This window comes from Lepisma saccharinum, chromosome 8 (genome assembly GCF_977018435.1).
Source record: "Lepisma saccharinum chromosome 8, izLepSacc3.1, whole genome shotgun sequence".
Taxonomy (NCBI): Eukaryota; Metazoa; Arthropoda; class Insecta; order Zygentoma; family Lepismatidae; genus Lepisma; species Lepisma saccharinum.
In genome coordinates this window covers 22,783,437-22,811,049 of record NC_139236.1, presented here as the reverse complement: position 1 = coordinate 22,811,049, position 27,613 = coordinate 22,783,437, and the positions used below count along the sequence as shown (strand labels likewise).

General features: G+C 37.5%; 1 protein-coding gene across 2 annotated transcripts in view; it reads left to right on the top strand.

Moving 5' to 3' along the window:
• The window catches only part of LOC145991390 (uncharacterized), a 43,578-nt gene extending 16,731 nt beyond the window's left edge, over positions 1-26,847 (top strand). For both annotated transcript variants that reach the window (XM_083127379.1, XM_083127380.1), the window contains exons 5-8: positions 2,511-2,601; positions 6,523-6,659; positions 8,383-8,605; positions 26,429-26,847. In XM_083127379.1, coding sequence (XP_082983505.1) covers positions 2,511-2,601; positions 6,523-6,659; positions 8,383-8,605; positions 26,429-26,587 — 610 coding nt within the window. In that variant the 3' untranslated portion in view covers positions 26,588-26,847. The remainder of the gene's footprint in view (positions 1-2,510; positions 2,602-6,522; positions 6,660-8,382; positions 8,606-26,428) is intronic.
• The last annotated feature ends 766 nt before the right edge of the window (positions 26,848-27,613 follow it).

Genomic DNA, 27,613 nt, shown 5'->3' with positions numbered 1-27,613 from the left:
CGGACTCCGAGTGGGAAGATGTATATTCTGAAAGAGTCAGTGGCACACAGACATGTCGTTTAGGGGGTACAAGTCGTGTTTTATTGGTCATATGATAATAGTGCAATTATTTTCGTGTTCCTAAAACTCTAGCGATTATTTCCATGTTCATTGTTACAATGTTGTACTTTTTGTCAGGGTGTGTGTGTGTTGGGGAGGGGGGCAAACCCCCATTTTTTTTCAAAAAAATTCTTGAATTTTCAGGTTCATTCCCCTTCTCTTCATATATACGCCGAATGTGCATAAATTTTATACAGTCCAAATCTATGGTTCATTCTGAGTAAAATGATATATCATTTGTCTGTCTACGGCAATTAGCGTCCAATCTACAGTTGTTTGAAGGTAACTATGCATTTTGTTGAAATTCGAGACTTGAGTCAGTGGCACACAGACATGTCGTTTTGGGGGTACAAGTTGTGTTCTATTGATCATATGATAATAGTGTAATTATTTTCTTGTTCCTAACACTCCAGTGATTATTTCCATGTGTATTGTTACAATGTCTTGTACTTTTTGTCAGGCTGGGTTGGGGGGGGGGGGGGGGGGCAGGTGGTCGGCAAACCCCCATTTTTTGTTCAAAAATTTTGGAATTTTCAGTTTCCTCCCCCCCTCCCTCCATATATATACCGAATGTGCATAAATTTTATATAGTCTGAATCTATCGTTCATTCCAATATATCATATATAAGTTGTCAGTTCTTCTGATCTACAGTCATTTTTATAAAACTCTACATTTTGCTGAAAATCGGCTCGGATGGCAAGGGGGTTACATGCAAAAGAAGCTCGGGTGCTTAAAGGATAAGAGTCGCATTACATGTGGACACGTTCCATAAAAAATGATAAAATTTAGGAAGTGAGTTGGGAGTTCAAGAAGAAGTGAGGAACTTTGCAGAGTAACCTATATGTGACACCCCAAGTGATACATTGCTGCAAAGCAGTGCTCAAAATTTGGGTTTTTATAGATGTGCACCGCAATAAACGTTTTACTGTTGTATACCAACATCTCACAAGTCATTAATTAAAGTGTAAAATAACTATAATATTAATGTAATATATGAATGTAATAGTTTAGTTTCTTTTCTGAATTTTACAATCACCTCCACTTTAATATTTAACCTCAGTTTGTTTTGAGTCCCATTAGGATCAAATAAGCTAAACAGGATTGAACCTACAGTTTAAAGTGGATCCAACAAACTGAGCTATATTTCTATTATTTTTAAATATAAATTCAACAAGCATTGCATTTTTTGATTGATGGAATTATTTGCAGTTTATTTGACTTCATAAATTAAAAGTGAACTCTGTATGAATTTTCTCCATAAACATCAAGATAATGTGATGACAAAAGTTTAGTATTTGCATACTGAAGTAGCAGAAAAATACAACGTACAAATAAAACAAGACACTAATTTTCTTTTTGTGCAATTGAAACATTTTTTTGTTCTTTGCTACAAGGGTATTGATAATGGATCATGTATCGCACAGCATTGTTATTAATTGCACTGAATTAATTAAATTTAGACTTTTACACAGCTAATTACTGTGTGTTATGAACCCGGAATATACCGGGTATCCCAGAAGTCTTTCCCTGATTACAAACCTTATTCATATCCGCTATATGCAAGGTAGAGATGTGAAAGTGGTGCCAAAATTTTCGAAAACTACCAAGTTTTTTTGTTGCAGGTTTGAGTAACGTGGCTGTAGTGTAGCAGTGTCAGTGCCCAGAAAACCAGATAGGTTCACAAGTCAGGAAAAAGCTCAGCATGTCCTCTGGTATCACGAGACCGGTCACCAATAACAGTGCAGAGGAACTTTCAAATGTACAGAATTCTTTCGTCTAGAATATCTGCCATCAATAAGTTGGTATTTAAAAAATGAAATTTATCTTCATTCCCAAATCCTGTCAAGTCCAAGAAACATTGTATGGAAAGATGCCACCCAATGTCAAGAGCATTAATTCCGGATTCCTTGGCACTGACACTGCTACACTACAACCATATTACTGAAACCTGCAACAAATAAACTTGGTTAGTTTTCCAACATTTTTGGCACGACTTTCACATCTCTACATTGCATATAGCGGATATATGAATAAAATTTGTAATCAGGGAAAGACTTCTGGGACACCCGGTATTATAAGTTATAAGTGAATAACATACATATATTTCTTTGCATTTTCCCCTTTTTGTTAATCTTGCATGTGGTTAACTAACATTTCTTTGCTACCACATTAAGTTAATTGCAATAGTGAGCCTGAATTATGAGAAAGGAGAAATAGGTGAAACAATCTGGGACTTGAACCCAGAACCTTCAGATCATAAGTTTTCACCAAATGTGATTGCCATCAAAGAAATGTATTCATTTCATCAATTCATAATTCACCCTCACTGTTGTGACATAGGTAAAAAGTGAAGTGGGATAACAATAAAACAGTTAACAGCCATTTACATAAGCTACTCTCTTCTAAACAGGTATTCTTGCATTTATTGTCCTCGTGCATTCATAAGGAAATCCGACAGAGCTGGTCATCTTTTGACACATACAGGAGAGCGCCCTTACCAGGTAAATATTAGTTTTTCAGGATATATATGTAAAATTTGAGCCATCTGATAGAAACTACCAATATAAAATTTAACGACAACATCAATAAGTAGGGATGTAGGGATGTAGATTTCTTTATGCAGACACATTGAAAGCAACAATTGACAAGTAAGTGTTTATGTATACACTGTGGTACATTGTAATTATGCTTTCCATCATCATCATCATCATCCTTTGCCGTTTCCTGCCTCTGGATGGGTCGGCATAGAAGTCAAGGCTCTCCATTTTTCCTTGATCTACCACCACTCCTCTCTTTCCATGGTGTTCCAATCTTGACCTCTTCTCCTAACACTCTCCACTATCTGCTCTTTCCACCGACATCTTGGGTCTCCCCCTTGGCCTTATTCCCATTCCTTGTGCATGGTAAGCTCTTACTGGTAGTCTTTCTCCATCTAACCTTTTCATGTGTCCGAACCATCTCATCTGTGCCTGATCTATCCTGTCCTGAAGCTTCACCACACCCACTGTCTGTCGGATTCTCCTTAAAAATTTCATCTGCACTGCCTGCATCTTTCTTTTGTCTCTTTCTGTCATTGTCCAAGTCTCTGCTCCATACATAATTATCGGCACATAGTATGTGTTATATACCTTCTTGCATTTCATAGGTACATCCCTGTTCCATATTAATCTTCGAACGCTTTGATATCATCCACCTCCCATTTGTCCTCTTCTGTTTACCTCCTCATCTATTCTTCCACTTATCTTAATTATGCTTCCTAGATATTTGAAGCTCTCCACTACCCTCAACTCTTACGTGTCCATCTTTATTCTTGGTTCATTTCTGGCTCTGTTGCTTGTTATTAGCACCTCACTCTTTTCTGCATTGAATTTTATTCCTGCTTTTCTCCTTACAACTGTCAAGCTGTCTCTGTACTTATTCTTCCCTGTTCCCCCATATTACTAATGCTTTCCATTCATTCAAAATCATAGAATGAATTTGGCATAGTAACTGAATTTCACAATGTTTTGCAGCTATTGGAGTTTTACTTGTTAGTAGGGATGTGCCGAAGCCGATTACAGATGTATGGAAATCGGCCGAAATTGACATATCGGCATCGGTATTGGCAAAAATCCGATATTTAAACCGGTACAGATTATACTAGAGTTTTACCTTCTAATAAGTTTTATATTCTAGTTTTGTAAGATTTATTGAAAATTTGGTTATGATTCATCATTATTGTAGAGTTTTTGTAATAAAATTATTGCAAACTCTCATTCAGAGGACCAACCTAACTATAAATCGGAAATAAAACAGTACATTGCTGAACCAGGATCTGCTGTTGTATTGGAAATTCAAAAATGAATATTCAAACCTGAAGCAAGTCCTGAGAAAATACTTGAGCATACCTGCTGCATCAGTATTCAGTGTTCCGTGTTGCTGAACAGATTTGCGATAAGAAGTAGGTTACTTCCTGAAGTGCTTCCAAATCTCGTATTTCTGAAGTTGAATCTGGCAGAACAGGAATTCATTTTGCATTTCATACAACTGCTTGTGTACTAATGTTAAATCTCTAGGTTTACATAACCTTTTGTAGATGCAAATGTACATTCGCATCTCTTGAGAAAATATATGTATATATACATATGATATGCAATAGAAATGTACATATACCAATTTTTTTTTTGTCATGCAGAAAATAACATCCCATTTCTGTTTAATAATCTTATGTATCGGAATCGGTTAAATATCGGCATCGGTATCGGTTCCAAAAATTATCGGTGAGTACATCGTCATCGGTAAATTTTCAGCTTCGTCACATCCCTACTTTTTAGCATTCTGAAATGCCTGGCAACATGTAAAGCAGGCTTGGATACATGTAGAGATATATATGGGAGTAAGAAAAAGAGACCCAGGCATAGAAACAAAAGGATACAGAAATCTTAGAACAGAAATTAGGAAAGTAGATGAAGGGAGAGAAGAAAATGTGCAATGAGGGAGCTCCTCCTGTCTTTCTGTGGAGTTGATCAATGAAAGAATGCTAAGAATTATTTTTTTGTCCATTCACACAAGCTTTTTCTTGTGTGAATTGCATGAAGTGCCATCGAAAATCAATCTGGCATTTCTTAGATATTATTAAATGGCGAATACTCTGTAAAGCATCTAAATGGGTTAGTCACTCCCTTAATTAATATAACTAGCTGACTGCAATGGATTTTGTCTTAGAAAAATTAAAGCAAATTGGTTATAATCTCAATATTAATAATACCATTGATTTTCATGGTGGTATGCATTACGACCATTTTTTTCCTTGATGAAAATAATAATCTTTTGTATTCATGAAAAAATATTATACTACAGTGTTTGTCAATAATTTTTGTGATTAAATTACTAACATTTGTAATCATAGCAAACTGTCTGAAGACAAAAACAGTGAATAAAACAATAACAAACTAGCAGAATTGTGCTCCAGTTAAAGGGTTCATTATAGAAATAGGTAGGGGCAAGCATATTTTGTTTTTGACAAAAACACGAAATGTGAAATGACACATTGTAGTGTTAATTTTTCTTGGTTTTGAAAGGTGTGAGGTGTATTTTGCTACCTTGTTTTGTCACAAAATGATGCAAAATGAGTAGAGGCACATATTTTTGGTAAATAAAAAAGCAAAATTTCGATACAAAACAGTCTATTTCGGGTTCAAAAGAGGTAAATAAAATAAAATGTTGGTGTTACAGCGGTGAATAATCACATCAAAAGTGCTATATAAAATGGCATTTTGGTTTTAAAAATTGTGATTATAATCCTAAATTTGATTTAAAAACTGCACTTATTACACAAAATAAACTTATTCCTTCTAATAGCACATTTATGTAGTTACCACAGTATTAAGTTTATTGTTGTGTAAAGGGGTCCATTTTTTCTTCTCAAATATTTGCAGCAGAATTAATCAATTTTCCATGAATTGCATAACTGACAGGATACTTCAGAGTTCAGAAAGTGTCGCGTCGGTATATAAACGGTAAATTTCGTGTTGAAGAGCATATTTCGCATTTTGCAGTTCATTTTGCATTATTTCGTGACAAAAAAGGGTAGGAAAATGCACCTCACACCTTTCAGAAACATGAAAAATGAGCATTACAACATGTTGTTTCATATTTTGTGTTTTCGTCAAAAACAAAATTTGCATGCCTCTAAAAATGAGCAATAAACTCTTAGACACGAAATTTAGGTTTTATTTACTGACGCGGCACCTTCTGATGCCTGAATTACCTGATAGTTATGCAAATCACGGAAAATTGATTAACTCTGCTGTAAATGTACATAGAAATGGACTCCTTTCCACAGGAATAAATTTAATACTGATAACTATATAAATGTGCTATTAGAAGTGAAATGTGTCGAGATCTTGATATTTTATTCACCCTATATATGTGACCCTAGAAATAGATAATTGGTAAAAATTTGTCAGCAATTTCATAATAATTTAAAAAATGCTGTGGTTGAAAAGTGTATGTTGTCAAATTCTGGAATAATATTAGTAACGAAATCCGAATTCTGATGCATACAATTTTGATAAAACACTTCAGCAGAAATTTTAAAACTCATTTCCTGTTTCTGAATTAGGTCTAACCATTGCTTTTAAGTGCTTCCTCTCTTTTATCTGTATTTTTGTGTTTTTATTGCTCAGTGTTGCTTTTTTCCACTTTTGGCTCATCACGACAATTATAATGATTTGATGAAATTGACACAAAGTAGTGTTGATATCAAGTTTGGGAATTGAACCCATAACCTTTTGTGGCAAGGTTGTTAGACTGCCATCTGTAGATTTGGAAACAATCATAAGCAGTGTTGCTCATTCTGTTAATTAGTGAGTAAGATGTTTGATTATATTCATAAATCTTGTGTAAAGACTAGATTTTAAGAGAACATTGTGTCTTTTCAGTGCAGTACATGTGGTCAGAAATTTAGAGGAAAGTCTGTTCTTAAGTGTCACATGCTCAGGCATTCCGGCTTGAAGCCTTTTAAATGTAACGACTGCTCAAAGACTTTTCGTAAGAAATACCATCTGGATGTTCACAGGTAAGGAAAGACCTGTACAAAATGTGATACTTTTGATGCACATTATTTGTCAAAACATTGCACCTTTGGCTATGCTGCATGTTCAATAAAAATTTAGAAAAAAAAGATGTGCACTATTAATTTTTGTAATCTGGAACATATTATTGTCACACATTGCATCACAACTACACATTCGGCAATGACATGTTTAATTGTATGCATAATGAAACTTAGGGCATTTGCACAATTAGTTTTGAGTGATGTTAAGGATAAGAATATATAAAATAGACAAATGTCAGTGACTTGTCACTTCAGTGTGAAATCTGCTTTAATTTATGAAGCAAGTATTAACATATGATCATAAAAGGAAAGGTCACAACATGCATTGTGTACTTCCTGTCCATCTACTTGAAAGAACTAACATTTTACTCATGATATTTTGACAGTTTTAAGCATAATTAGCTCAGCAGTGGATGAGAAATGTATATTCAGGTCATCTTAATGATTGTTTCAAATTATTCGTGTACAAGTTATTCAATACATTATACACTTGTCACAAAAAGTTTTGGGTATTGTTATATTAGGCACAACAAGTTTGGAATATTCTTATATTAGGCAATAGGTTATATGCTTAGTGGCATATGTTGACGAAAACGAGAACATCCATGTGTTGTTGCATTCCAAGGCTGCACCTAATACAACAATATTCCAAACTTTTTGTGAGGAGTGTATATATTAGAGTACGGCATTGGACCACTTTCACTCGAAAATACTCGATCGAATCTCCCACGCTCAAGCATGATACGCTCAATTGTACCACACTCGCAGTGGAATGATTGACAACGTTCCGTATTTCAGAGCCTAATAAGCAGCACTGTCAACCTAAAACCCATACATGGAAGGAAACATTCTATACAATTACAATTCTAAATAATAATTCCGTATATTATTATGTAAGGCTCAAATACAATATAGAAAGTATGCAATATCTACAGACCGAAACGTAAAATGGATACACATGCAGACAGACCTGCCTAAGCAATTACAAATATCGTATCACAGTGCAACAAACACGTGTACATCATTGTTCACTTACCGAAAAGGATAATTATATTCTACGAAATAATAAAATGCAGTTATAACATTCAATCGTACATCATTTTAATGTGACAATAATCGTAGAAACATAAAACGTCAGCTTTGGTAGTTTCAGCCCATAATCATGTATTTTATTTTCACATATCTCGTAAGATATACAAAACTGCATTTTAACATGGAGATGATGACTATGTTCGCTTACTTTTCAATTTCACTTCGTCTTTTACTTCAAGACCCATATTTGAGGACCCATTACCATAAACAAATGATGGAAATACGTGTCGTAAGACCTAACAATTCTGCTAGCCATCTAGCGATGCCCGTGCAAACTATTTGCCACTCGAGCGAAAAACACTCATTGCAGCACACTAGTATACATACAGAATATACAGGTACTTTGTATATGTACTGTTCTCTATACAGAATCCTGTAACTTATTGTAGAAAAATGCTTAAAATGTGCTTGGCTCGGAGGTCTGTCAACCACATTTCATGCAGTTTGATTTATGGTATTTTCTCAGCATCATCGCATGTAATATCCATTGAAGTATGTGGTACTATCTTATCTACACCCTGTAGATACAAATTGCACCTATGTGGTAATGGGTTTGACTCTAATTTTCTTGGTATTATTTTTCTATTTCCAGGCGTATCCATACAGGTGAACGACCTTACAAATGCGGCTTGTGTGGGAAAGGTTTCATAGACTCAGGGAATCGAGATGCTCACATGAGGACACACAGTGGGAGAAGGAGATTTGAGTGCAGTACGTGTGGCCAAGGTTTTCATCAACGGAACAAGTATGCTGAACATTTAGCTACTCACGATGGGGATGATGTTGATATCATGAATTATTTATCAGCAGATCTGGTAAGAAGAAACCCAATTCTGAGTCATTCCATAGGTTTTTTAAGGGTGGTTGGTCAATTCGTAATAAGAAAATCTTAACATTAAACCTGATTATATAGTGCAAAATTTTTCCATTTTGTTATTATATTTATGGATACACATATAATTCATATGTTCTGGTTTTGTAAACTACATATCTTGAAAGACAAATCTCAACTAGGATTTAGGAACATTCATAACTTTATATCTGAGCAGTACAATATCTGTTAGCATCAGTTAATTGGACATATTTATTGGCTACTGCTTTTGATCATCGGGATTAGAGCCAAAAGTCACAGAAAAGTTATGTAAAACTTATCCTAAGGTGAACAAATTTATTTTTGCTGAACAGGACAGGATCATGTAATCATGGATTTTGCATTTTTGTTGAAGTTTCAACAACATTAGTTGCCCTGCCTTCTAGTTGTATTATTTGTGGCCTTTTTTCCCTGTCGTGGTTTGCTTTATTTTGATATTTTTTCCTTTCGCACTACTGTCATGCTAATAGAGCATTTAACATTGTATTACATTGTGGACCTGATCATTTCTATTCTATTACATATATTTGCTTTTGTCTTTCTTCTGCCCTTGCCATAAGTGGTTTAATTTAGTGTTGTATATTTTGCTGGTGGTGATTAAGTATAGTTAAAAGCATTAGACAATGGATAATGTCCAATTAACATTGCATGCTAATGTACAACCATTGTCATTACCATTCAGAGAATTACGATATCAGTTTTTGGTCAATCCGTAATAGACATATCGAAGTCTTATGGATAAGAGTGTAAGAACCAGTTAATCTGTTCCATCCCTCATTCATACAGTCACGCGAATATTGAAATGGTATAGTTTCTGGAGCACCTTTCATCAGACTTTTACTTGATTGAACTAGAATAAAAACATTATAGTTGTAATAACGCACGATACATTTCAGTCTAATTGAAAAAGATAAGGCACTATGTTCTTTAAGATTCATTGTATGTCAACATTGGATCTGACAGATTTACTCAACTCATGAGGATATTTTAATGACTCTACTTTACGATTTGGCACACACAGGAATGAATGAATGATTTTTTTTTGGGGTGTGTTGACCCTTTTGCACACTTCAATCTATGTGGGGGAAAATTCCCTTATCCAAAATCCTTACCTAAGAGTTAACAAAGGGGGTGTAAAAGTAAAAAGTCCCTTGAATAAGGTTAGAAGTGCAGGTTGTAAAGCGACCTGCACAGGACATACACAACACATTAAAAAGGAAAAGTTAGGCTATCAACCATTTGTTGAAACACATTAATCATCACCCAACATGGACGATATATAGTTGAGGGAAAAGATCGAAACTTTCTCTGAGGAAAGTAAAGTCAGCACAGTCAGTAAGAATATGCCGAACACTTAAAATAGACTTGGGGCTGCTGCTTTTTCTTGATTGAATTAGGTTATTTTACATCGCTTTTTCGCCACTTTTTGCTAATCGCAATGATGAGCAGAATGAAATGGATGAAGGGACACTCACAAAGAACTCACAACACTGATCAAATCAGTGCACATAAGGACTTTTTGAAAAGCGTGAATGTTGACAAAATTCGGAGTTTTGAAAAACAAAATATAGAGTTCTGCCGTGTATATCGAACATGCAAATTGTAAAGCGTAACTGTAACTTTCAGAGTCCACAACAAAGGTGCAACCAACTGATTTGACTGACTTCGAACCATCCATATAAAATACATTAAAATTGGGGTACTGCGATTGAAGCTCTAAAAGCTGCTGTTAACATTTTCCCATTGGCGTTTCTGCCTTTGGGAGGGCAGTTAGAGACATATCAATGAAAGATGCAGGAAATTCCTAAGTGAGGAGAGGTGGAATAAGTAGAGACCCCCCAGGCAGATCACTATCAACACATAGTGCTAAAAGGATCTCATCTGCACACTTACTGACTGGTCTTGTGGCACTAGGATGTAGCCGGTACATTAACAGTGTTCTCTTGTATGAGTCTGTGGTATGATGGATGTGAAGGCATCAAGTGTAGTTGAAGGTAATAGTTAAGCAAACTGCCATGTCAAACACCTGCCCAAGGAACACAAAATGTGCCATGCTAAGCAGCACAGTGCAGCAGACAGCTCAACTTGCCAATCACCACCCTCCAGTGCTGTGGGAACAGAAACCAGAACATCCAGCAGATAGCACAGCAGATGACTCAAGCCAAGAAACACATTCCAGCACCACCAGATGGGAGAAATTGGAACTACTGCACGTAAGAAGAAACAAAGCAGTGATGCACTATGATCTCTGCCCCCCAGATCCCATAATATTGTTAATGAAAATCAACTTTATGCATGTTTTCTTTTAAAATATCAAACTGATTTAAATTTGAAGAAATTCAATTTATATAAAAAAAAATATTTTTTTAAATACAGTTCATGATTTTTATCCATCCCACAACCAGTACAAATATGTTACCAATACATGTCTACCTTACCTAGTGAATATTTTGAATTCAAAAGTGTATGGGAATCAGTTCCAGTGGAAGAGCGTACTGTAGACAGGCTAACTGAACGACTTAGGCTAATTGAAATGAGACTTCCCAACAAGAGTAGTGACACAACAGCTTTTGTGGTAAAAAGTGATGATCCGAAGAAACACAAGAAACGTCCAGAAAAAGCGAAAAAGTGTTTTAAATGTCACAAGGTAGGCCATTTTGCCAAACAATGCAAGTTGGTGTTAAATAGATCTTCAACCAGTGGAAGTGACCGTGTTCCAGAAGGAGGAGCATTTGTGAGCTTTGAATCGAACTGTCCTGTTTCTGAAGTTTGGATTGCAGATACTGGAAGCACAGCACATATGACTAACCGGAAGGACTACTTTCTACAGTACCAAAAATTCCCAACACCAAAGGAATTACAGGTGGGAAATAAAGCCATCATATTAGCACATGGCAGTGGTATAGTGAATGTGGAAATGTTGGTCAATGGTAGGTGGGTGAAAAATCATCTTCGTGATGTGTGGTATGTGCCAAATATCAGTAAGAATTTATTTTCTGTGAACTCCACTACAAAAAGAGGTTTTCTATTCTGTGCAGACTCCATGAAGTGTTTACTAAAAAGGAATGGTAAGGTACATGCATGGGGAAGTGTTACTTTAAGTGGTTTGTACCAAATGCACATGCGTGCATTACCCCCCAAAAATCCTGCTGAAGTGTGCTTAGTGTCAGCTTCCGATACATTGCAGCTGTGGCATGAAAGGTTGGTACACCAAGGTAAGCAACATGTTCGGAAGTTTCTAGTGCAGCATGGAATTGATGTAAAAACTGATGATCAGTTTTGTGAAGGCTGTGTGGTTGGCAAGCAACATCGTAAAAGTTTTGGACAGCGGGTTACTCATGTAGAAAAACCAGGTGAAAGAATCCATGCTGACGTGTGTGGACCAATGCAAACAAAATCATTGGGTGGTGCACTATATTTTGTTTGTTTCAAAGATGACTTTTCGAAATTCCGACGCGTGTTTTTTCTGAAACAAAAATCGGAAGTTGCTGCAAGACTAAAACAGTTTTTAGCTGAAGTCAGTGTTGCAGGTCATGTAGTAAAAGAATTGCTCACTGACTGTGGGAAGGAATTTGATAATGCGGAAGTGAAGGCTTTGTTGAAAGAAAAGGGGATCAATTTCAGAACCACCATGCCTTATACACCTGAACAGAATGGAGCTGCAGAACGTGAGAACAGAACATTGGTTGAATCTGGACGCTCGATGTTGCATTCAAAAGGTCTTCCATTGAAACTTTGGGCTGAAGCAGTGAATACTGCAACGTATGTTCTGAACAGAACTGGACCAACCACTGTAGAGAAGAAGACACCATATGAACTTTGGTATGGAAAAGACTTACCAAGTGTAGATCATTTGAAAGTGTTCGGAACAGAGTGTTTTGTTCATGTACCAAAGCAAAAGCGACAGAAATGGGACAAAAAGAGCATTAAGGGTCTTCTGATTGGTTACTGTGATGAAAAAGATGGTTACCGCATCTGGAATCAGAAAACTGATAAAGTGTTGCTCAGTCGTGATGTTATTTTTTGCACGGAAACAATTTTGCCAGTAAAAGAGTCTTTTGAAATTGTTTCACCAGAAAAATCAGTAATGTTTGAATCTACTGTGGAAGAACCTGATAGCCCTGGTAGTGAGTCTGCAAACTACGATGATACAGGAAACAGATGCATCACAGGAGATGTAACTGGGGGAAGTGAACCACGTTATGAATTGCGAGATCGTCAAAGGGTGCAGAAACCAGTGTGGCAAGATGGTTATGTGTTACAGGTAGATTGCTTAGAACCGAGCTCATATAAAGATGCCATTTCATCAAGAAATGCTGCAGAGTGGAAATTAGCAATGGAAGATGAAATGCAGTCTTTAGCTAAGAACCATACTTGGATACTAGTTGAACCTCCAAGCAATAAGAAAGTTATTGATAATCGGTGGGTTCTAAAAGTAAAGACCAAAGCAGATGGCAGTATCTACAGATTTAAAGCAAGACTGGTAGCAAAGGGTTATCTACAGAAGAGTGGGATTGATTACGATGAAACCTTTAGTCCAGTGGCTCGATTTGATACTGTACGAACTGTGCTGAGTGTTGCAGCTTGTGAAGGGTTGAAGTTAGCTCAATTTGATGTGAAAACAGCTTTTCTTTATGGTGAACTTGATGAGGAAATCTATATGTGTCAACCTGAAGGGTTTGATGACGGGACTGGTCGTGTGTGTAAACTAAAAAGGAGTCTTTATGGACTGAAGCAAGCACCTCGTTGCTGGAATAGACGATTTGTGAATTTCATGTCGAAGCATGGTTTTACATGCAGCAAAGCTGATCCCAGTATGTTCATTTGTAAGAGAAAAGTTTCAGGAAAAAATGTTAAATGTGGAACACATTGATGCTGAAAGTCAGGTAGCAGACATTCTCACGAAACCATTAGCAAAAGTTAGGTTTGCTAAATTATGTGGCTTAATGGGAGTGGGAAATTAAAAGTAGTGTACTTATTGTTATGTTAAAGTGTAACAATGTTTTTTTGTAAAGGGAAGCTTGTGAAAGTTGTTTTTGAGGGGAAGTGTTGAACGTTGTACAAAAGACACACTTTCCCAACATGGTCAAATTGACTTATCATTTGTTTTTGCTCTGTAGTGAGTAGTCTGTGGAGAATGCTCTCCAAGAAGGTTGTATTGTACCAAGAATGTAGCAATGTACATCGCGTCGCGGTCGGTCGCCTTAGACACTAATAAAGTGTTAATTAACTGTTAGCACGTGTTGTTACTCCTTGTACCAAGTTACGGAAATATCTGCGTTGAAGTTCAACAAAAATCAACTTTATGCATGTTTTCTTTTAAAATATCAAACTGATTTAAATTTGAAGAAATTCAATTTATATATAAAAAAATATTTTTTTAAATACAGTTCATGATTTTTATCCATCCCACAACCAGTACAAATATGTTACCAATACTGATAAAATATAGAACTACAACTCCATAGCACAACAGCCCTTCCCCTTGAAGCTAGTTTTCTTTGGGTGATATATGCTCAGCTCATGGAGTCCCATCACTGCTGTTTGTTAGCTTTCGAGACTGGAGTCTGCTACTTCTTCTTTTCAAGTAGCTCTCCAACTGTCTTCATGATGTTGGGTCACTGTGGCTCAAAGACAAAACACAGTCTAAGCAGTGGAAACACTATGACTCGCCACCACCCAAAATGGTACGTTTCGAACCCTCCACTCAAAAAGATGATGCTCACGGTGTTTTTGGATGAGAAGTTCCTGGCAAAAGAGACCACAGTAACTGGGATGCATTATGCCTCATTGCTCATGAAATTATGGAATGCAGGTTCTTTGCAAGTCAGTTCTTCTGTCCAAAATGCAAATGTCAAAATAGGGAAGCATGCTTCTGTGGCTAAGAAATTGAACTGCATATCCTCTTATTTTCCTCACCTTGCAGCATCTGACTTCCACCTCTTTTCCTCCATGAAAGGCAGGCACTTCCTAGATTATGACACACTTAATAATGACATGCTGTCCTGCATCAGTCCCTACCTGCTGATTTCTATAAGAGGAGTCTGTGCAGCTGCATAAAACGATGGGGGAAGTGTGCGACTGTGAATGACAGCTACGTAGAGAAGGACTAACAAGTGTGAGGACTTGCCCATGGTAAGTGCGTCAGAGGAAATCTTTGTTGAAGGTCACTTGTAATAATCTATTTTATTCACTTGAAAGTTGAATACAGAAAATGTAATATGGGTCATTATCAATAAAAGGGGTAGAAACGAGATGATTTCACAAAAAATGAAAATTGTTGAAAATTTGTAAAAATAATGAAATATTCTGTTCTTGAAGAACCTAAACAAATGCTAACCTTGGCCAAGATCATTTGCTCCTAGTTTTCATTAAAAAATTAAAAATTGTAACTTTGGCTTGTCCATGGAGGCAACTTTCATTTCTATAGAATGGATTTTGAAGTCCTTTGAATGGATTTCTGTGTTATTTCCCTTTTAAAACTTTTTCTGTACCTAACCTTGGGGAAAAGTAGACTTGAGCTTTATTTATTTTTTATCATAATTTTTTTCTTCCAAGTGAAAGATTAACTTTCTCATGGTATTTTCCTTTTATGATAGTATTTTCTGTTAATTGTTACAGCATAGCTGCTTTCTTCTTTGTGGAACCTTCTTTTTGGAAACATTTCATTGATGACTTCAACAAACAAATTTTTTTTTGTTTCTTCAGTGTTATTTGTTTCTAGCAAAGTCTTCACTTCCTTCCTTGGAGTAGCATGATATAAAATAGATTTGCCATCTCTACTTCGTAATTTTTGCAATCGTTTTTGGTACTTTTCAAACTTCCTTTCATAATTTTTCATTTTCCTTTTCCAAATTAGTCTTCTGTTTCAGGAGTTCCATTTGGGTTTTTCTTGCCCACTTTTCACCACTTTCTATTCTGAACTACTTGAGGTGAAACTTGACTAAGTGGAGTTCTTTGAGTAGACAAAATTTCCACATCTCTGTGAGTTCCTGGGCCTTTTTTTTTGCTTCTTAACATTCTGTCCCGTACAGTAGAGGTCTGCACGGGCTCGGGCCTAGGCCCAGCCCGGCCCGTGGGCCAGACTCGGGCCATAATAACCAGAACTTCTCGGGCTCGGGTCGGGCCCGGGCCTCGTGGCTATTTTGTTAGCGAATATTGTCATCGAAAAATAATTTTTAATTATTGAAATTATGGTTTACTTTGAGAATGAGGCCTAATTGGCCTAATTTCCGTCAGTTGAGAATGCTTGAAAATACAGAGAAAGAGGAGACAAGACTGGATTTGTGTTCCTTAATACGGGATCTAAAGAGCAAAGAGCCAGAATCCCAATGTAAAGATCATTCTCAGCGAAATAGTTCTTCTGTCCCTTCTCAATCTCAAGTTGCCAAAAGACTAAAAATACTGGATTTCACGTGTATCGAAGATGAAAATATTGATGCCCGAAGTGAAAACGAGGCCGAAGAAATTGAAAAATATTTAAATCATAGTTACGGTTCGGTTGACATTAAAGACCTACTGGAATGGTGGAAAGATCACGAACAGGAGTTACCGTATTTATCGTGGCTTGCCAGACAATTCCTATGTATACCAGCTTCAAGTGCTACCAGTGAAAGGAATTTTAGTGCAGCTGGGTTGCTGATCCAACAGAGACGAACCAGCCTCAGTTCTCGAAGTGTGGACTCTGTACTTTTTCTGCACAATAACATGGGACACTAACCAGTAACCAGTCAGTAAGTAGGCCTACATCTTTTTTTTTTTAAAGTAGCGCATGTTTTGTTAATATTTGTTTCACCAATAGTAGATGTAGCAAAAGTAACAGTATTTTTTTCTCATCGATTGTTTACATTTTTTTATAACAGCTAGTTAACGAAGTACAACAGTGCCCATTTTTTTTCAAATGCTGAATTGGAAAGTAATTTTAATTATGTTTTCGGGCTCGGGCCGGGCTCATGTTTACTTATTATCGGACTCGGGTCGGGTTCGGGTTTCTTTTCCTCGGGCCGGGCCGGACTCGGGCCTTACAATTTAGGCCCGTGCAGACCTCTACCGTACAGTGCCTCCATTTCGCGTTCATGTCCGTTGACCACTAGATTTAACTAAGGTTTTTGGAATTGGAGGAGGAGCAGGGAGCAGAAATAAATTACATCAAGCATGGTTTTCAGAAATTGTTTACATGTAGGCCATGAAATTGAAGTATAATTATTAGGAGTCTACAAGGAACTATTAATATTTTACAAAACTGCTTCAAGACTAGAGAAAAAAATCACCCAATGACTTTTCATGTTATGTTGTTTGTTAATTGAAGGTGTAGAGGAAAAAAGCAGGTAAGTAAATGCTCGTCAAACTTTAGAAAAATTAAATTTTGATTGCAAAATGTTACTAGATACAAAAAAAAGACATGCTTTGATGAATAGAAGTGTGAAATGTATATAACAGAAGAGAGCATGTAAAGTCCAGTATAGCATCCACAAGGAAGGAAATTACACCACTACCTCGCTTAGGACAGAAAATTGACTTAACCTGTTCTTTTGTTTTTTTCCCTGACCCTCCAATTTATTTCAGTTTCTTACTCAGAATTAAGAAAATTTAATAGGGTATTCAGTTTCAGACAGATTATTGCAATATTTTAAACTACCATAAATGCGCATGTTACATTTTTTAAATAATTGAATTGCTTGTCAATAAGTTAGCTTATTCATTTGGTGAACAAGAAAAGAAAGAAATGTATTTGAATCTACAATAACTCACTTTAAAAGGATAACTGCGTCTACAATTATCAATAGTTTTATTGATTTGGATTCAACAAATGATAAAAACATGAAATTTTCTCCTCCGTGGTAATCAAGGGGTCCCTGGTTCGATTCCCGGCAGAGGCACATAATGGTTCGGATTCCACTTTAGACTGTAGGTCCAGTCCCGATTAGCCTTATTGTGCATAAAGTGGACTTAAAACACCAACTCAATCAATCAATTTCTCCTATGTGGACAACACTATCTCCTCCGTCAGCATCTTGGTCCATGGAGGAGACAAAATGTTTTCTTTCATTGTATTACTCCATGCAAATAAAAGTTAGGAAAACATAAATTTTCAGATAACTTATGTACATAATGTTAACTGAAATCATAATAATTAATGATTTTAAAATTTCTCACCTTACATGTGATCTCAACAAAGTTCAGATATCAGAACTTAATCCCAAAAATCTCATACAAGACAATCAATCACCTCCAACTGTCCCTTAAAATAACAATGGCTTCTATTCCCTCCAATTTTCTGATGTGGACTGAACAGTGTTGCACTCTGTGGATTTTTATAGGAACTTTTTAGCAGTGTCCACAGAGTGGACAGTTCCCCTTAGGACACTTTATTTTGATATTTGATATGATCCACATTGTTATGTGACGTCATCAGTAGAAGATATGTCACTAATGTATTTATTTTTGTAAAAGAAAGCGTAATTTCTTTGTTATTAAAGGTAATAATGCACCTTGTTTGTAATATATATCTTTTGTTTAATGTTTATTGTATTTTATGCTCTGTTATGAGTAATTTAATGTATCTTTGTTTGCAAGAGTGCTCTATACGAATTTGTATTTCTAAAGATGTATAGATGTCAGTCTTGTTGATAGTATCCTTTTGTAGATAGTGAGTGATTCATCTGTACTTGAATCTGTGTTCTCGAAAATAGTATAAAAGCGAGGCTGTCGCGTAAGAATCAACACACTTTCGCCACGGATCGACGAAGCTTTTAAACTTAAAAAGAACTCCTCGGTGTTGTGCATACATCCTGGTATGGTAGTTCGGGGCGCAAGCTAGGCCTATGTGAACATAGGTACGCCGATAGCCATGCATTGATGATATGCACAATACTGCAACCATTCCACATCAAATAATAAAGTTAGCCTAAAGATTAATCTAGAAATAAAAGGTTAAAGAGTAAATATTGGCTCAGTTATCATTGCATATCTCTTGGTGTGGTAGTTCGGGGCGCAAGCTAGGTCTATGCAATCATAGGCTTGCCGATAGCCACGCATTGAGTTTTATGCGTTTTAATTGAGTCAATTCATCGACAAAGCGAAATCCTCGCCTTCGTCTCAAGTATAGTTGCATTATAATTGCATTAAATAAAAATAAAACTTTTCAATTTATATATACGGCAGTAATGTGGTTTTATTTCTCTGTGCTGTGAATATTGTCTTTGCCTAACACTATCCCTGTACCTGAGAGGAGTCTGTGTACTTCACCGAGTCTCATCGTTCACCGCTGAGTATTATTGAGTTAATATTAATAGTAAAATAATACGACGCCTGAGGTAATTCGGCAGACCTTTAATAGAACGTATCAAATGGCAGCTCAACGTGTTGGCTCGATTCTGTAGTGTACAAGGGCAAGACAATTGTTTAAAGTTGAAATTTATTGTGCAAGAGCACTAAACTTTTATATTTGTAGAAAAGCACAGAACTATTTCGTTGAAATGGAAAGAAAACATTTGCGTAGCGCAAATAAAAATCTTGCTTCTAGTTCAGAGCTTAATGTTCCCGATTGTTGTCGGAACGTTGATAAAGATAAACCCACATTTGTGTGCAAGAAATGTACAAAGTTTCTACATTATGAATGTTGTGGCTTAGATGTTCGATCTGAAAGCCACGAAGCTACCGATTTCGTTTGTAAGGAATGTGAATCATTGTCTACAACTATTACCTCTGATCCATTAAATATGTTTGAAGCTTTAAAAGCCATGATTGAAGGAATTAGCAAGCAGCAAGTTGAAAGTATGGAAACATTACAGGCTGATATTAGCAAACAGTCTGAAGCACTGAAAGCTGATATGTGCAAACAGTCTGAAACATTGCAGGCTGACATTAAACAGCAAGCTGATTCCATTAATAACTTGAAGGCTGATATTAGCAAACAGTCTGAAACATTGCAGGCTGACATTAAACAGCAAGCTGATTCCATTAATAACTTGAAGGCTGATATTAGCAAACAGTCTGAAACATTGCAGGCTGACATTAAACAGCAAGCTGATTCCATTAATAACTTGAAGGCTGATATTAGCAAACAGTCTGAAGCACTGAAAGCTGATATCTGTAGACAATGTGCGCTATTAAAGGATGATATCGGTAAGCAGCACGATGAATCTATGAAAGCTTTAAGAGCTGAAATAGGCGAGATGGCCTGTGAAATACAACAACTAAAGTCTGAGAACGAGAATACTAGGGCCCGATTCTCTGAAGAAATTCGGCAGGCTAGAGAGATGGACTTTGATGAGTTCCGGCGTAGCTTGGCAGCCGATGTTAATAAAGCCACGGAAAGTGTTCGCATCGATGTAGAGGATATTAATTCGAGATTTACTGAGGAGTGCAATAAGATTATTGAAAAACAGCTGACGATGGAACAGATATTGGCCGAGGCCGAGACTGACAAAATACAGTTCCGGGCTGAGGTCCAAGAAAATATTAGTCAGATTTCCGTCGTTGTGTCTCAAAGAAGCAAGGATGTTGAGGAAATAAAGACTCAGGTAGAACAACTTACGAATCAGTTAGAGACTATGCACGTTTCCCGGCAAACGGAAACAGAAACTGGATCTCGAACAGCTGGTCACCCGTCTGCGGTTGCTGAGAGTGCAGTGTTACCAACCATTAACATTGAACTAAATGAAGCAATGGACAGAACAGGTGGAGAGAGAACTAGAAAAGACAAACAAGTATGTCGCCCACGAGTTACTGCTGATTCAAGAGCTAATGAAGTGGCCTCTGCAGTTCCACCTACCTTTAGTCTCTCGGGCGATGATAGAGGTTACAGAGAGCGTGAATCTCCCAGGGCACGGCATCGTCGTTTTGAAGAAGGGGCAAAGAGGAAACGTCTAGCAAGGAAGAAAAATCGCAGTTCCTCCTCTTCCAGCACCAGCTCGGACTCTCAGGATCAAGCGAATATCAGAAAGCGAACACGAAGGCATGGAAATGTGAGAAGCGGGTCAGATGAGTCACCACCGCGAACTCAGCGATCAACGATGACAGGAACCCCAAGGATGGCAGACCTTAATTCCTTGTCCAAGTTCAAGGGAGACCTGGAAGCCCAGAATGCTGAACAGTATTTAAAAGAACTCAATATCAACTTTGATTTAATGCAAGTTCCATACGAATATCGATTGGAAATTATTCCTCGGTTATTCAAAGGCCAGGCTGAGCATTGGTTTCGAGCAAACCAGTTAGAGTTCAAGTCCTATTCTGATTTCTGCCGTCGTTTTCGCAAACAATATGCTTCAGAAGAGGCCAAAGAAAGGCAGCTGACAGCAGTGAGATCTCGTCGATATTCAAAGCAGTTTGGTATGAGTATGGAAGAATACGCATGGTCCATTTACTCAGCCTACCGCAATCTGTCTGCCCGTTATGTAGAACCAGAGATAGTGAACTTAATTATCTCTCAGCTTCCATATAGAGCCCGCAGTCTGAGTTTGGCTAATTCTCCTCGAACTGTACGACAGCTTGCTGATTTTTTGAAAAGATTCGAGGTGCTTGAAGAGCAGGACAGTTGGAAACCTGTGTGGAATAGGGAAAGTGCAGGCCAGGGAAATGCTCCCAGACAAAATAGAATTGGAAACCAACAACCCAGAGTCAGACAAGTTATGCAGAACCAGAGGAATGGATATTCCAATTACAACAGACGACGTAATCCTCCGAGAAGGGATGGCAGGAACAACTACGCACGTGGGCCGCGTCGTTCCAGATCTGATCCAGAAGACCATTCCCGTGACTCTTCACGTAACGCCTCTGAACCCAGTAATTTCAGAGCGACGGCGCCTCCGTTTGAACCTTCTGCTTCACGTTTGACGAACGAGCAACGTCAAAGCGTCGACATGACAAGAGACTTTTGTTGGGCACCATCGACTAGTGCTAATCCGAGTGGTATGCAGTCGGATTTAGCCAGTCGCCCAACGTGAATTCTTCGTTCCCGATCACGGTTGGGCTAAAATCTTGGACTTCTCTGGGAACCGATGACAGCGTTATAGATAGGGAAGATAATCATCTTTTTGTTGTGCTGACTCTCAATGAAGGAGAACAAAGTTTAGAGAGAGCACTACAACAGGCAGTTGGAAAGGAAAAACTACCCAGGGCTCTGTTAATTAAAGCAACTGTAATAGGCGTCGATTTTATTTGTGTTCTGGACACTGGCAGCGAATGTAATCTCATGAGCTACGCCATTTGGAAGAAGATTAAAGAGAAGCTGCCGTCATTGCAGTTACAAACTTGTCCAGATGTTAGGCTGACTGATTTCACTGGGAGAAACAAAACTAGAGTAGTGGGATGTAGACAAGTATATCTGGAGATTGCTGGAAGAAATTTATTGGAGGACATGTTTGTCTTGAAGGGTCTCGAAGCTGACTTTATTTTGGGCTACCCGTTCCTCAGGAAATATGAAGCAGGAATTGACCTACAGTGCGAGAAGTTATCCCTCACCGTAGACGGATTTCCGGTAGAGCAGGACCTCGTGAATAATGGATCTTCGAAAGGGACGTATGTAAGAAAGGTCCTTGAAGATTCCCATGTCGATCAGTGGACGGCTAGTCCTGACGACATTCTGCAGAAGGTCAGTGCGAATGAGATTTTATGCGAAAGGGGTAAAAACCAATTGAAAGAAGTCTTATTGAAGCATAGAGATGTATTTTCCGAGAGACCAGGTACTATTAAAAACTTCCAGTGTGAGATTGAACTCACCACCACAGAACCTGTGTATCGATCTCCATATCCCATACCTATAGCAAAAAGGAAACTCCTGGAGGAAGAATTAGAAAAGTGGAGACAATGGGGTGTTATAATGCCTTGTAATTCCCCTTACTTGAACCCTTTAATTGTAGTCGACAAGCCTGACGGTACAGTACGCCCATGCATTGACTTCAGAAATTTGAATAAAATTGTACGTGTTCCACGAAATTCAGTTGAGCCCATTTCGGATGCCTTACAAAAATTTAAAGGTGCTCGTTATTTTACAAATCTGGATCTGGCTTCTGGATATTTACAGATCCCTGTAAAAACTGACTGCCAACCATGTACTGCCTTCTCCTATAAAGGACGTCAGTGGATGTTTGCTCGAATGCCTTTTGGTATCTCTAGTGCTGTGTCAATTTTCATAGCTGCCATGCATGCTGTATTTGGTCCTGAAACCGAAGAATATGTAACTCAGTATATGGATGACTTGCTGATTTTCGACAAAGAACTCTCCAAGCATCTCAAACATCTAGACGAAGTGTTGCAGCGACTCCAAGAAGTGGGCATGACTGTAAAACTGCTAAAGTGTGAATTTGTCAAAAAGGAAATCACCTACTTGGGTCACGTTGTTTCTGGAGATGCGATCAAAATCCAACCAGACAAAAATTCAGCCGTTAAGTTATTTCCTAAACCTAAAACTAGAAAGGATGTTCGGAAATTTCTTGGCCTCGCCAACTGGAGGCGGAAGTTCATTGAAAATTTTGCAGCTAAATCTGAACCGCTCACCAAGCTGTTAGGTAAAAATCAACGTTGGATTTGGGGAGACGAGGAAGAACAAAGTTTCCAGCTACTGAAGAATGAACTTGTAAGAGATGCTGAATTAGCACAGCCTGATTTTGAACAGGAATTCTGTATCCAATGCGATGCTTCTGGGAAAGGATTGAGTAGCATTCTTTTCCAAATGGATGGTGAAGAGAGAAAGGTCATTCAGTATGCAAGCCGAAAACTGAAGGAGAACGAACGCCATTACTCCATCCATGAGTTAGAATGTTTGGCCATAATCTTTGGAGTTGAGAAGTATGCTGTTTATTTGAAAGGTAGGCCCTTCACTATCTACAGTGATCATAAAGGGTTGGTATGGTTACAAGACGTAACTGGAACAGTCGTTTGACTCGCTGGTCTTTAAAACTCCAACAGTACCAGTATAAAATAGTATACGTCTCTGGTCGCCAAAACGATCTGGCAGATATTTTATCTCGGTATCCTGCTGATGATATACCACAGATTCATCCTGAAAATAGCCAGCAGACATTCAGAATAAACTACCTGTGGGCCGAAAGAGGAGAAATAGATGACGTCGACAAGTGGAGAGAGGCACAATCTGAAGATGAATTCTGCAAAAATTTACTCCAATCTCTAAATTCTCAGGAACCTAACCTCAGATTGCATCGTTCCTATCGCATTCAAGAAGGAATTTTATTTAAGAGAGGATCAGACAATCAGTCCCTTTGGAAATTGTGTGTTCCGGTGGTAATGAAGCAACCTCTCTTGAAAGTAATTCATGATGAAGCTGGACATTTTGGAGTATCCAAGACATTGAAGCGACTTGCAGTACGATACTTCTGGAAAGGCATGAAGGTTGACGTGATACAGTACATCCGAGACTGTGAAATTTGTGCCCAAAGTAAACCAGACAAATTGGGGATACTCAAAGAGACCCTTCATATCAGTCCCAAGCAACCTCATGAGATGCTTTCTCTGGACTTGATTGGGAAGCTTCCTCGATCTAATGGATACCAGTACATCTTGAGCCTTATTGATGTGGGTACACGTTTTGTCTCCGCATATGCTTTACGGACTGCCAGCACCACAGAAATTATAAACACGCTTCAGAGAGGATATTTTGCTCACTACCCAAACGTTACGTTTACCCTGAGCGACAGAGGAGCTCAGTTTACCTCTAAGCAGTGGCACGAATTTACCAAAAAGCTTGGTATCCATCACGTTTGCACCACAGCTTACAATCCAAAGGGGAACATGGTAGAACGAGCAAATCAAGAGATAGTCAGATTACTTCGTCTATTTTGTTATCGAGAACATCAGACTTGGTCTCGATACATATCAAAAGTTGTTTGGTTAATTAATTATTCCGTTTCTGAGACTACTGGATATTCACCTGCTGAACTATTCTTCAACCATCCCATACCCAGAGAGATCCTAACCCATTTCAATTGGCCCGAACGGGAAGAAGCCCAACCGGATTGGAAGTCCAAATTATTCTTAGCCCAAGTCAGGGAGAAGAAGAAGCTGTCGAAGGATTTAAAACAGAAGGGAAACGCCAAGACAGTGACAGTTGGAGACTTCGAGATGGTTAAAAACCATTCCTTAAGCTCCTCATTAGATAGGACCATTCAAAAGTTATTTATGTTGTGGATAGGACCTTATCTAGTGGACAAAGTGGAAAATAATGTTGTGACATTGCTAATTCCAAGGACTAAAGAATTATATGGTAAGGTTAACTTGGATAACGTAAAACTGGTGCGTTTTTCGGAGGATAAAAAGAAAGAATTTGTAATTTAAAACTAAGTTTCCTCCAGGTAGATAACTTCCTTCCTGAAACTTAGTTTCCGAAAGGAAGGGGCAGATGATATGATCCACATTGTTATGTGACGTCATCAGTAGAAGATATGTCACTAATGTATTTATTTTTGTAAAAGAAAGCGTAATTTCTTTGTTATTAAAGGTAATAATGCACCTTGTTTGTAATATATATCTTTTGTTTAATGTTTATTGTATTTTATGCTCTGTTATGAGTAATTTAATGTATCTTTGTTTGCAAGAGTGCTCTATACGAATTTGTATTTCTAAAGATGTATAGATGTCAGTCTTGTTGATAGTATCCTTTTGTAGATAGTGAGTGATTCATCTGTACTTGAATCTGTGTTCTCGAAAATAGTATAAAAGCGAGGCTGTCGCGTAAGAATCAACACACTTTCGCCACGGATCGACGAAGCTTTTAAACTTAAAAAGAACTCCTCGGTGTTGTGCATACATCCTGGTATGGTAGTTCGGGGCGCAAGCTAGGCCTATGTGAACATAGGTACGCCGATAGCCATGCATTGATGATATGCACAATACTGCAACCATTCCACATCAAATAATAAAGTTAGCCTAAAGATTAATCTAGAAATAAAAGGTTAAAGAGTAAATATTGGCTCAGTTATCATTGCATATCTCTTGGTGTGGTAGTTCGGGGCGCAAGCTAGGTCTATGCAATCATAGGCTTGCCGATAGCCACGCATTGAGTTTTATGCGTTTTAATTGAGTCAATTCATCGACAAAGCGAAATCCTCGCCTTCGTCTCAAGTATAGTTGCATTATAATTGCATTAAATAAAAATAAAACTTTTCAATTTATATATACGGCAGTAATGTGGTTTTATTTCTCTGTGCTGTGAATATTGTCTTTGCCTAACACTATCCCTGTACCTGAGAGGAGTCTGTGTACTTCACCGAGTCTCATCGTTCACCGCTGAGTATTATTGAGTTAATATTAATAGTAAAATAATACGACGCCTGAGGTAATTCGGCAGACCTTTAATAGAACGTATCATATTTTACTCAACTAAGATTTTTATAAAATTATTTTATGATGTTCATAATTACTTCACTAATCGCAATACATTAAAACTTAACTTGTCTAAAGGAAAGGCTATTAAAATAATCTGCATCTGTATATTTTGAATGTGGACAGTCCATGGAGGAGAAAATCTACATATTCTGTGTAAAATTCTGAAAAGTGGGAAAATTATTTTTGGAAGAATAAAGCAGATGAATCTTGTAACTAATGACTAAATTAACTCCTACTGAAAGAAATGTGAAAATATTTTTAGAACATTTTTCATGACTGCCGGACAAGGTTTCTACCCCCTCTTTTTGAGAATGACTCATGTTCATGATAAACATAAATACATCCATAGAAGTGTTTACATAATTAAATAAAAGTTTGTTTAAACACACATTTTATTTATGTAATTGTTGACTCTTTCTTTTAGGAAACCTGTGTAGAGAATACGGTGGAGATTGTAGAAATCTCTGAGTCAGCATTGGATACAAGTGAAAGTGCAGTTCTCCCTGAAGTTGAAACTATTTGGTTTGACCCAGGAATAATGCCAAAAGCAGAGCCATCTGACAGCTATGAGAGAGTCCTTTAGAATTATCTTGAGAACTTATGTAGAAAAAGTTAAGGTAAGCCTTGTCAGTCACGTCCTACTGACTTCTGATCTTTGAGGAAGAACTTTACATGCAAAATTGAAATGTTGGACACAAGATAGGTATTCTGCAGGAGTATGAAGACTCTAATATCAATGAAATGGAAAGTAATGTAGACATTTGTGAAGAATTTTGATGAGATTTTCAGTCTAAGTGAAAAAGCTAAGTCACAGTGTTCTGGCTAGATGTGGTGTGAATAAATTCTAACAACAAGAACTGATACTGTACTTTGTTTTACTATATACCATGTAATTGAAAATGTAAACATGTGGTAAGAAGCTACACCACATAGCGCACACACCTAATCAGTCACTTTCTTTTTCAGGTTGGAAAAACTTATTCACTATGCAAGTGCATGACACATTTGTTTTTAAGAAAAAGAAATGTGTTGGTCTGAGTGATGTGTGGAGGATAGGGTCATTTCAGTGGAAATTGTTGCATTTGAACTTGACTGAACCGTTGGTAGCATTTTTTGAATTTTCCTATCTTTTTGAAAAACTGCTATGATATTCAAAAATCAGAAAAAATACATCTGTTTAAAATTCCTTCTAAGAGGATTCACGTGAATCTTTGTGTGGTGTGCTTTCGATATTATCTACAGGGTGGCCCAAAAGTCTGCATCATAGGCGTATGATGATAAATGTAAAATGTGAAATGTTTGCGATTTCTTCCTGCAGGTCAATCATGTTGACACAACAGAGGGAGTTGCTTCCATTGAATTTTGCAGTAGTCAAACACAATAGTACGTAATTTAATTTCAATTTCGTAATAAACCTAATCCTGTTATATAAATATTGCATGTCGTGTGAGTGCATTGCTTCTGAGTGCCATGCTATTTTGCTGGACTTGTTGACCCACCGCTACAGTTGTGCTTTGACAATGGTGGCCAACACATTGAACAAATATTGTAATCCAGCCTATGGTGTGGGACTTTTGGGCCACCCTGTAAATATTATCAATAGTTTAAT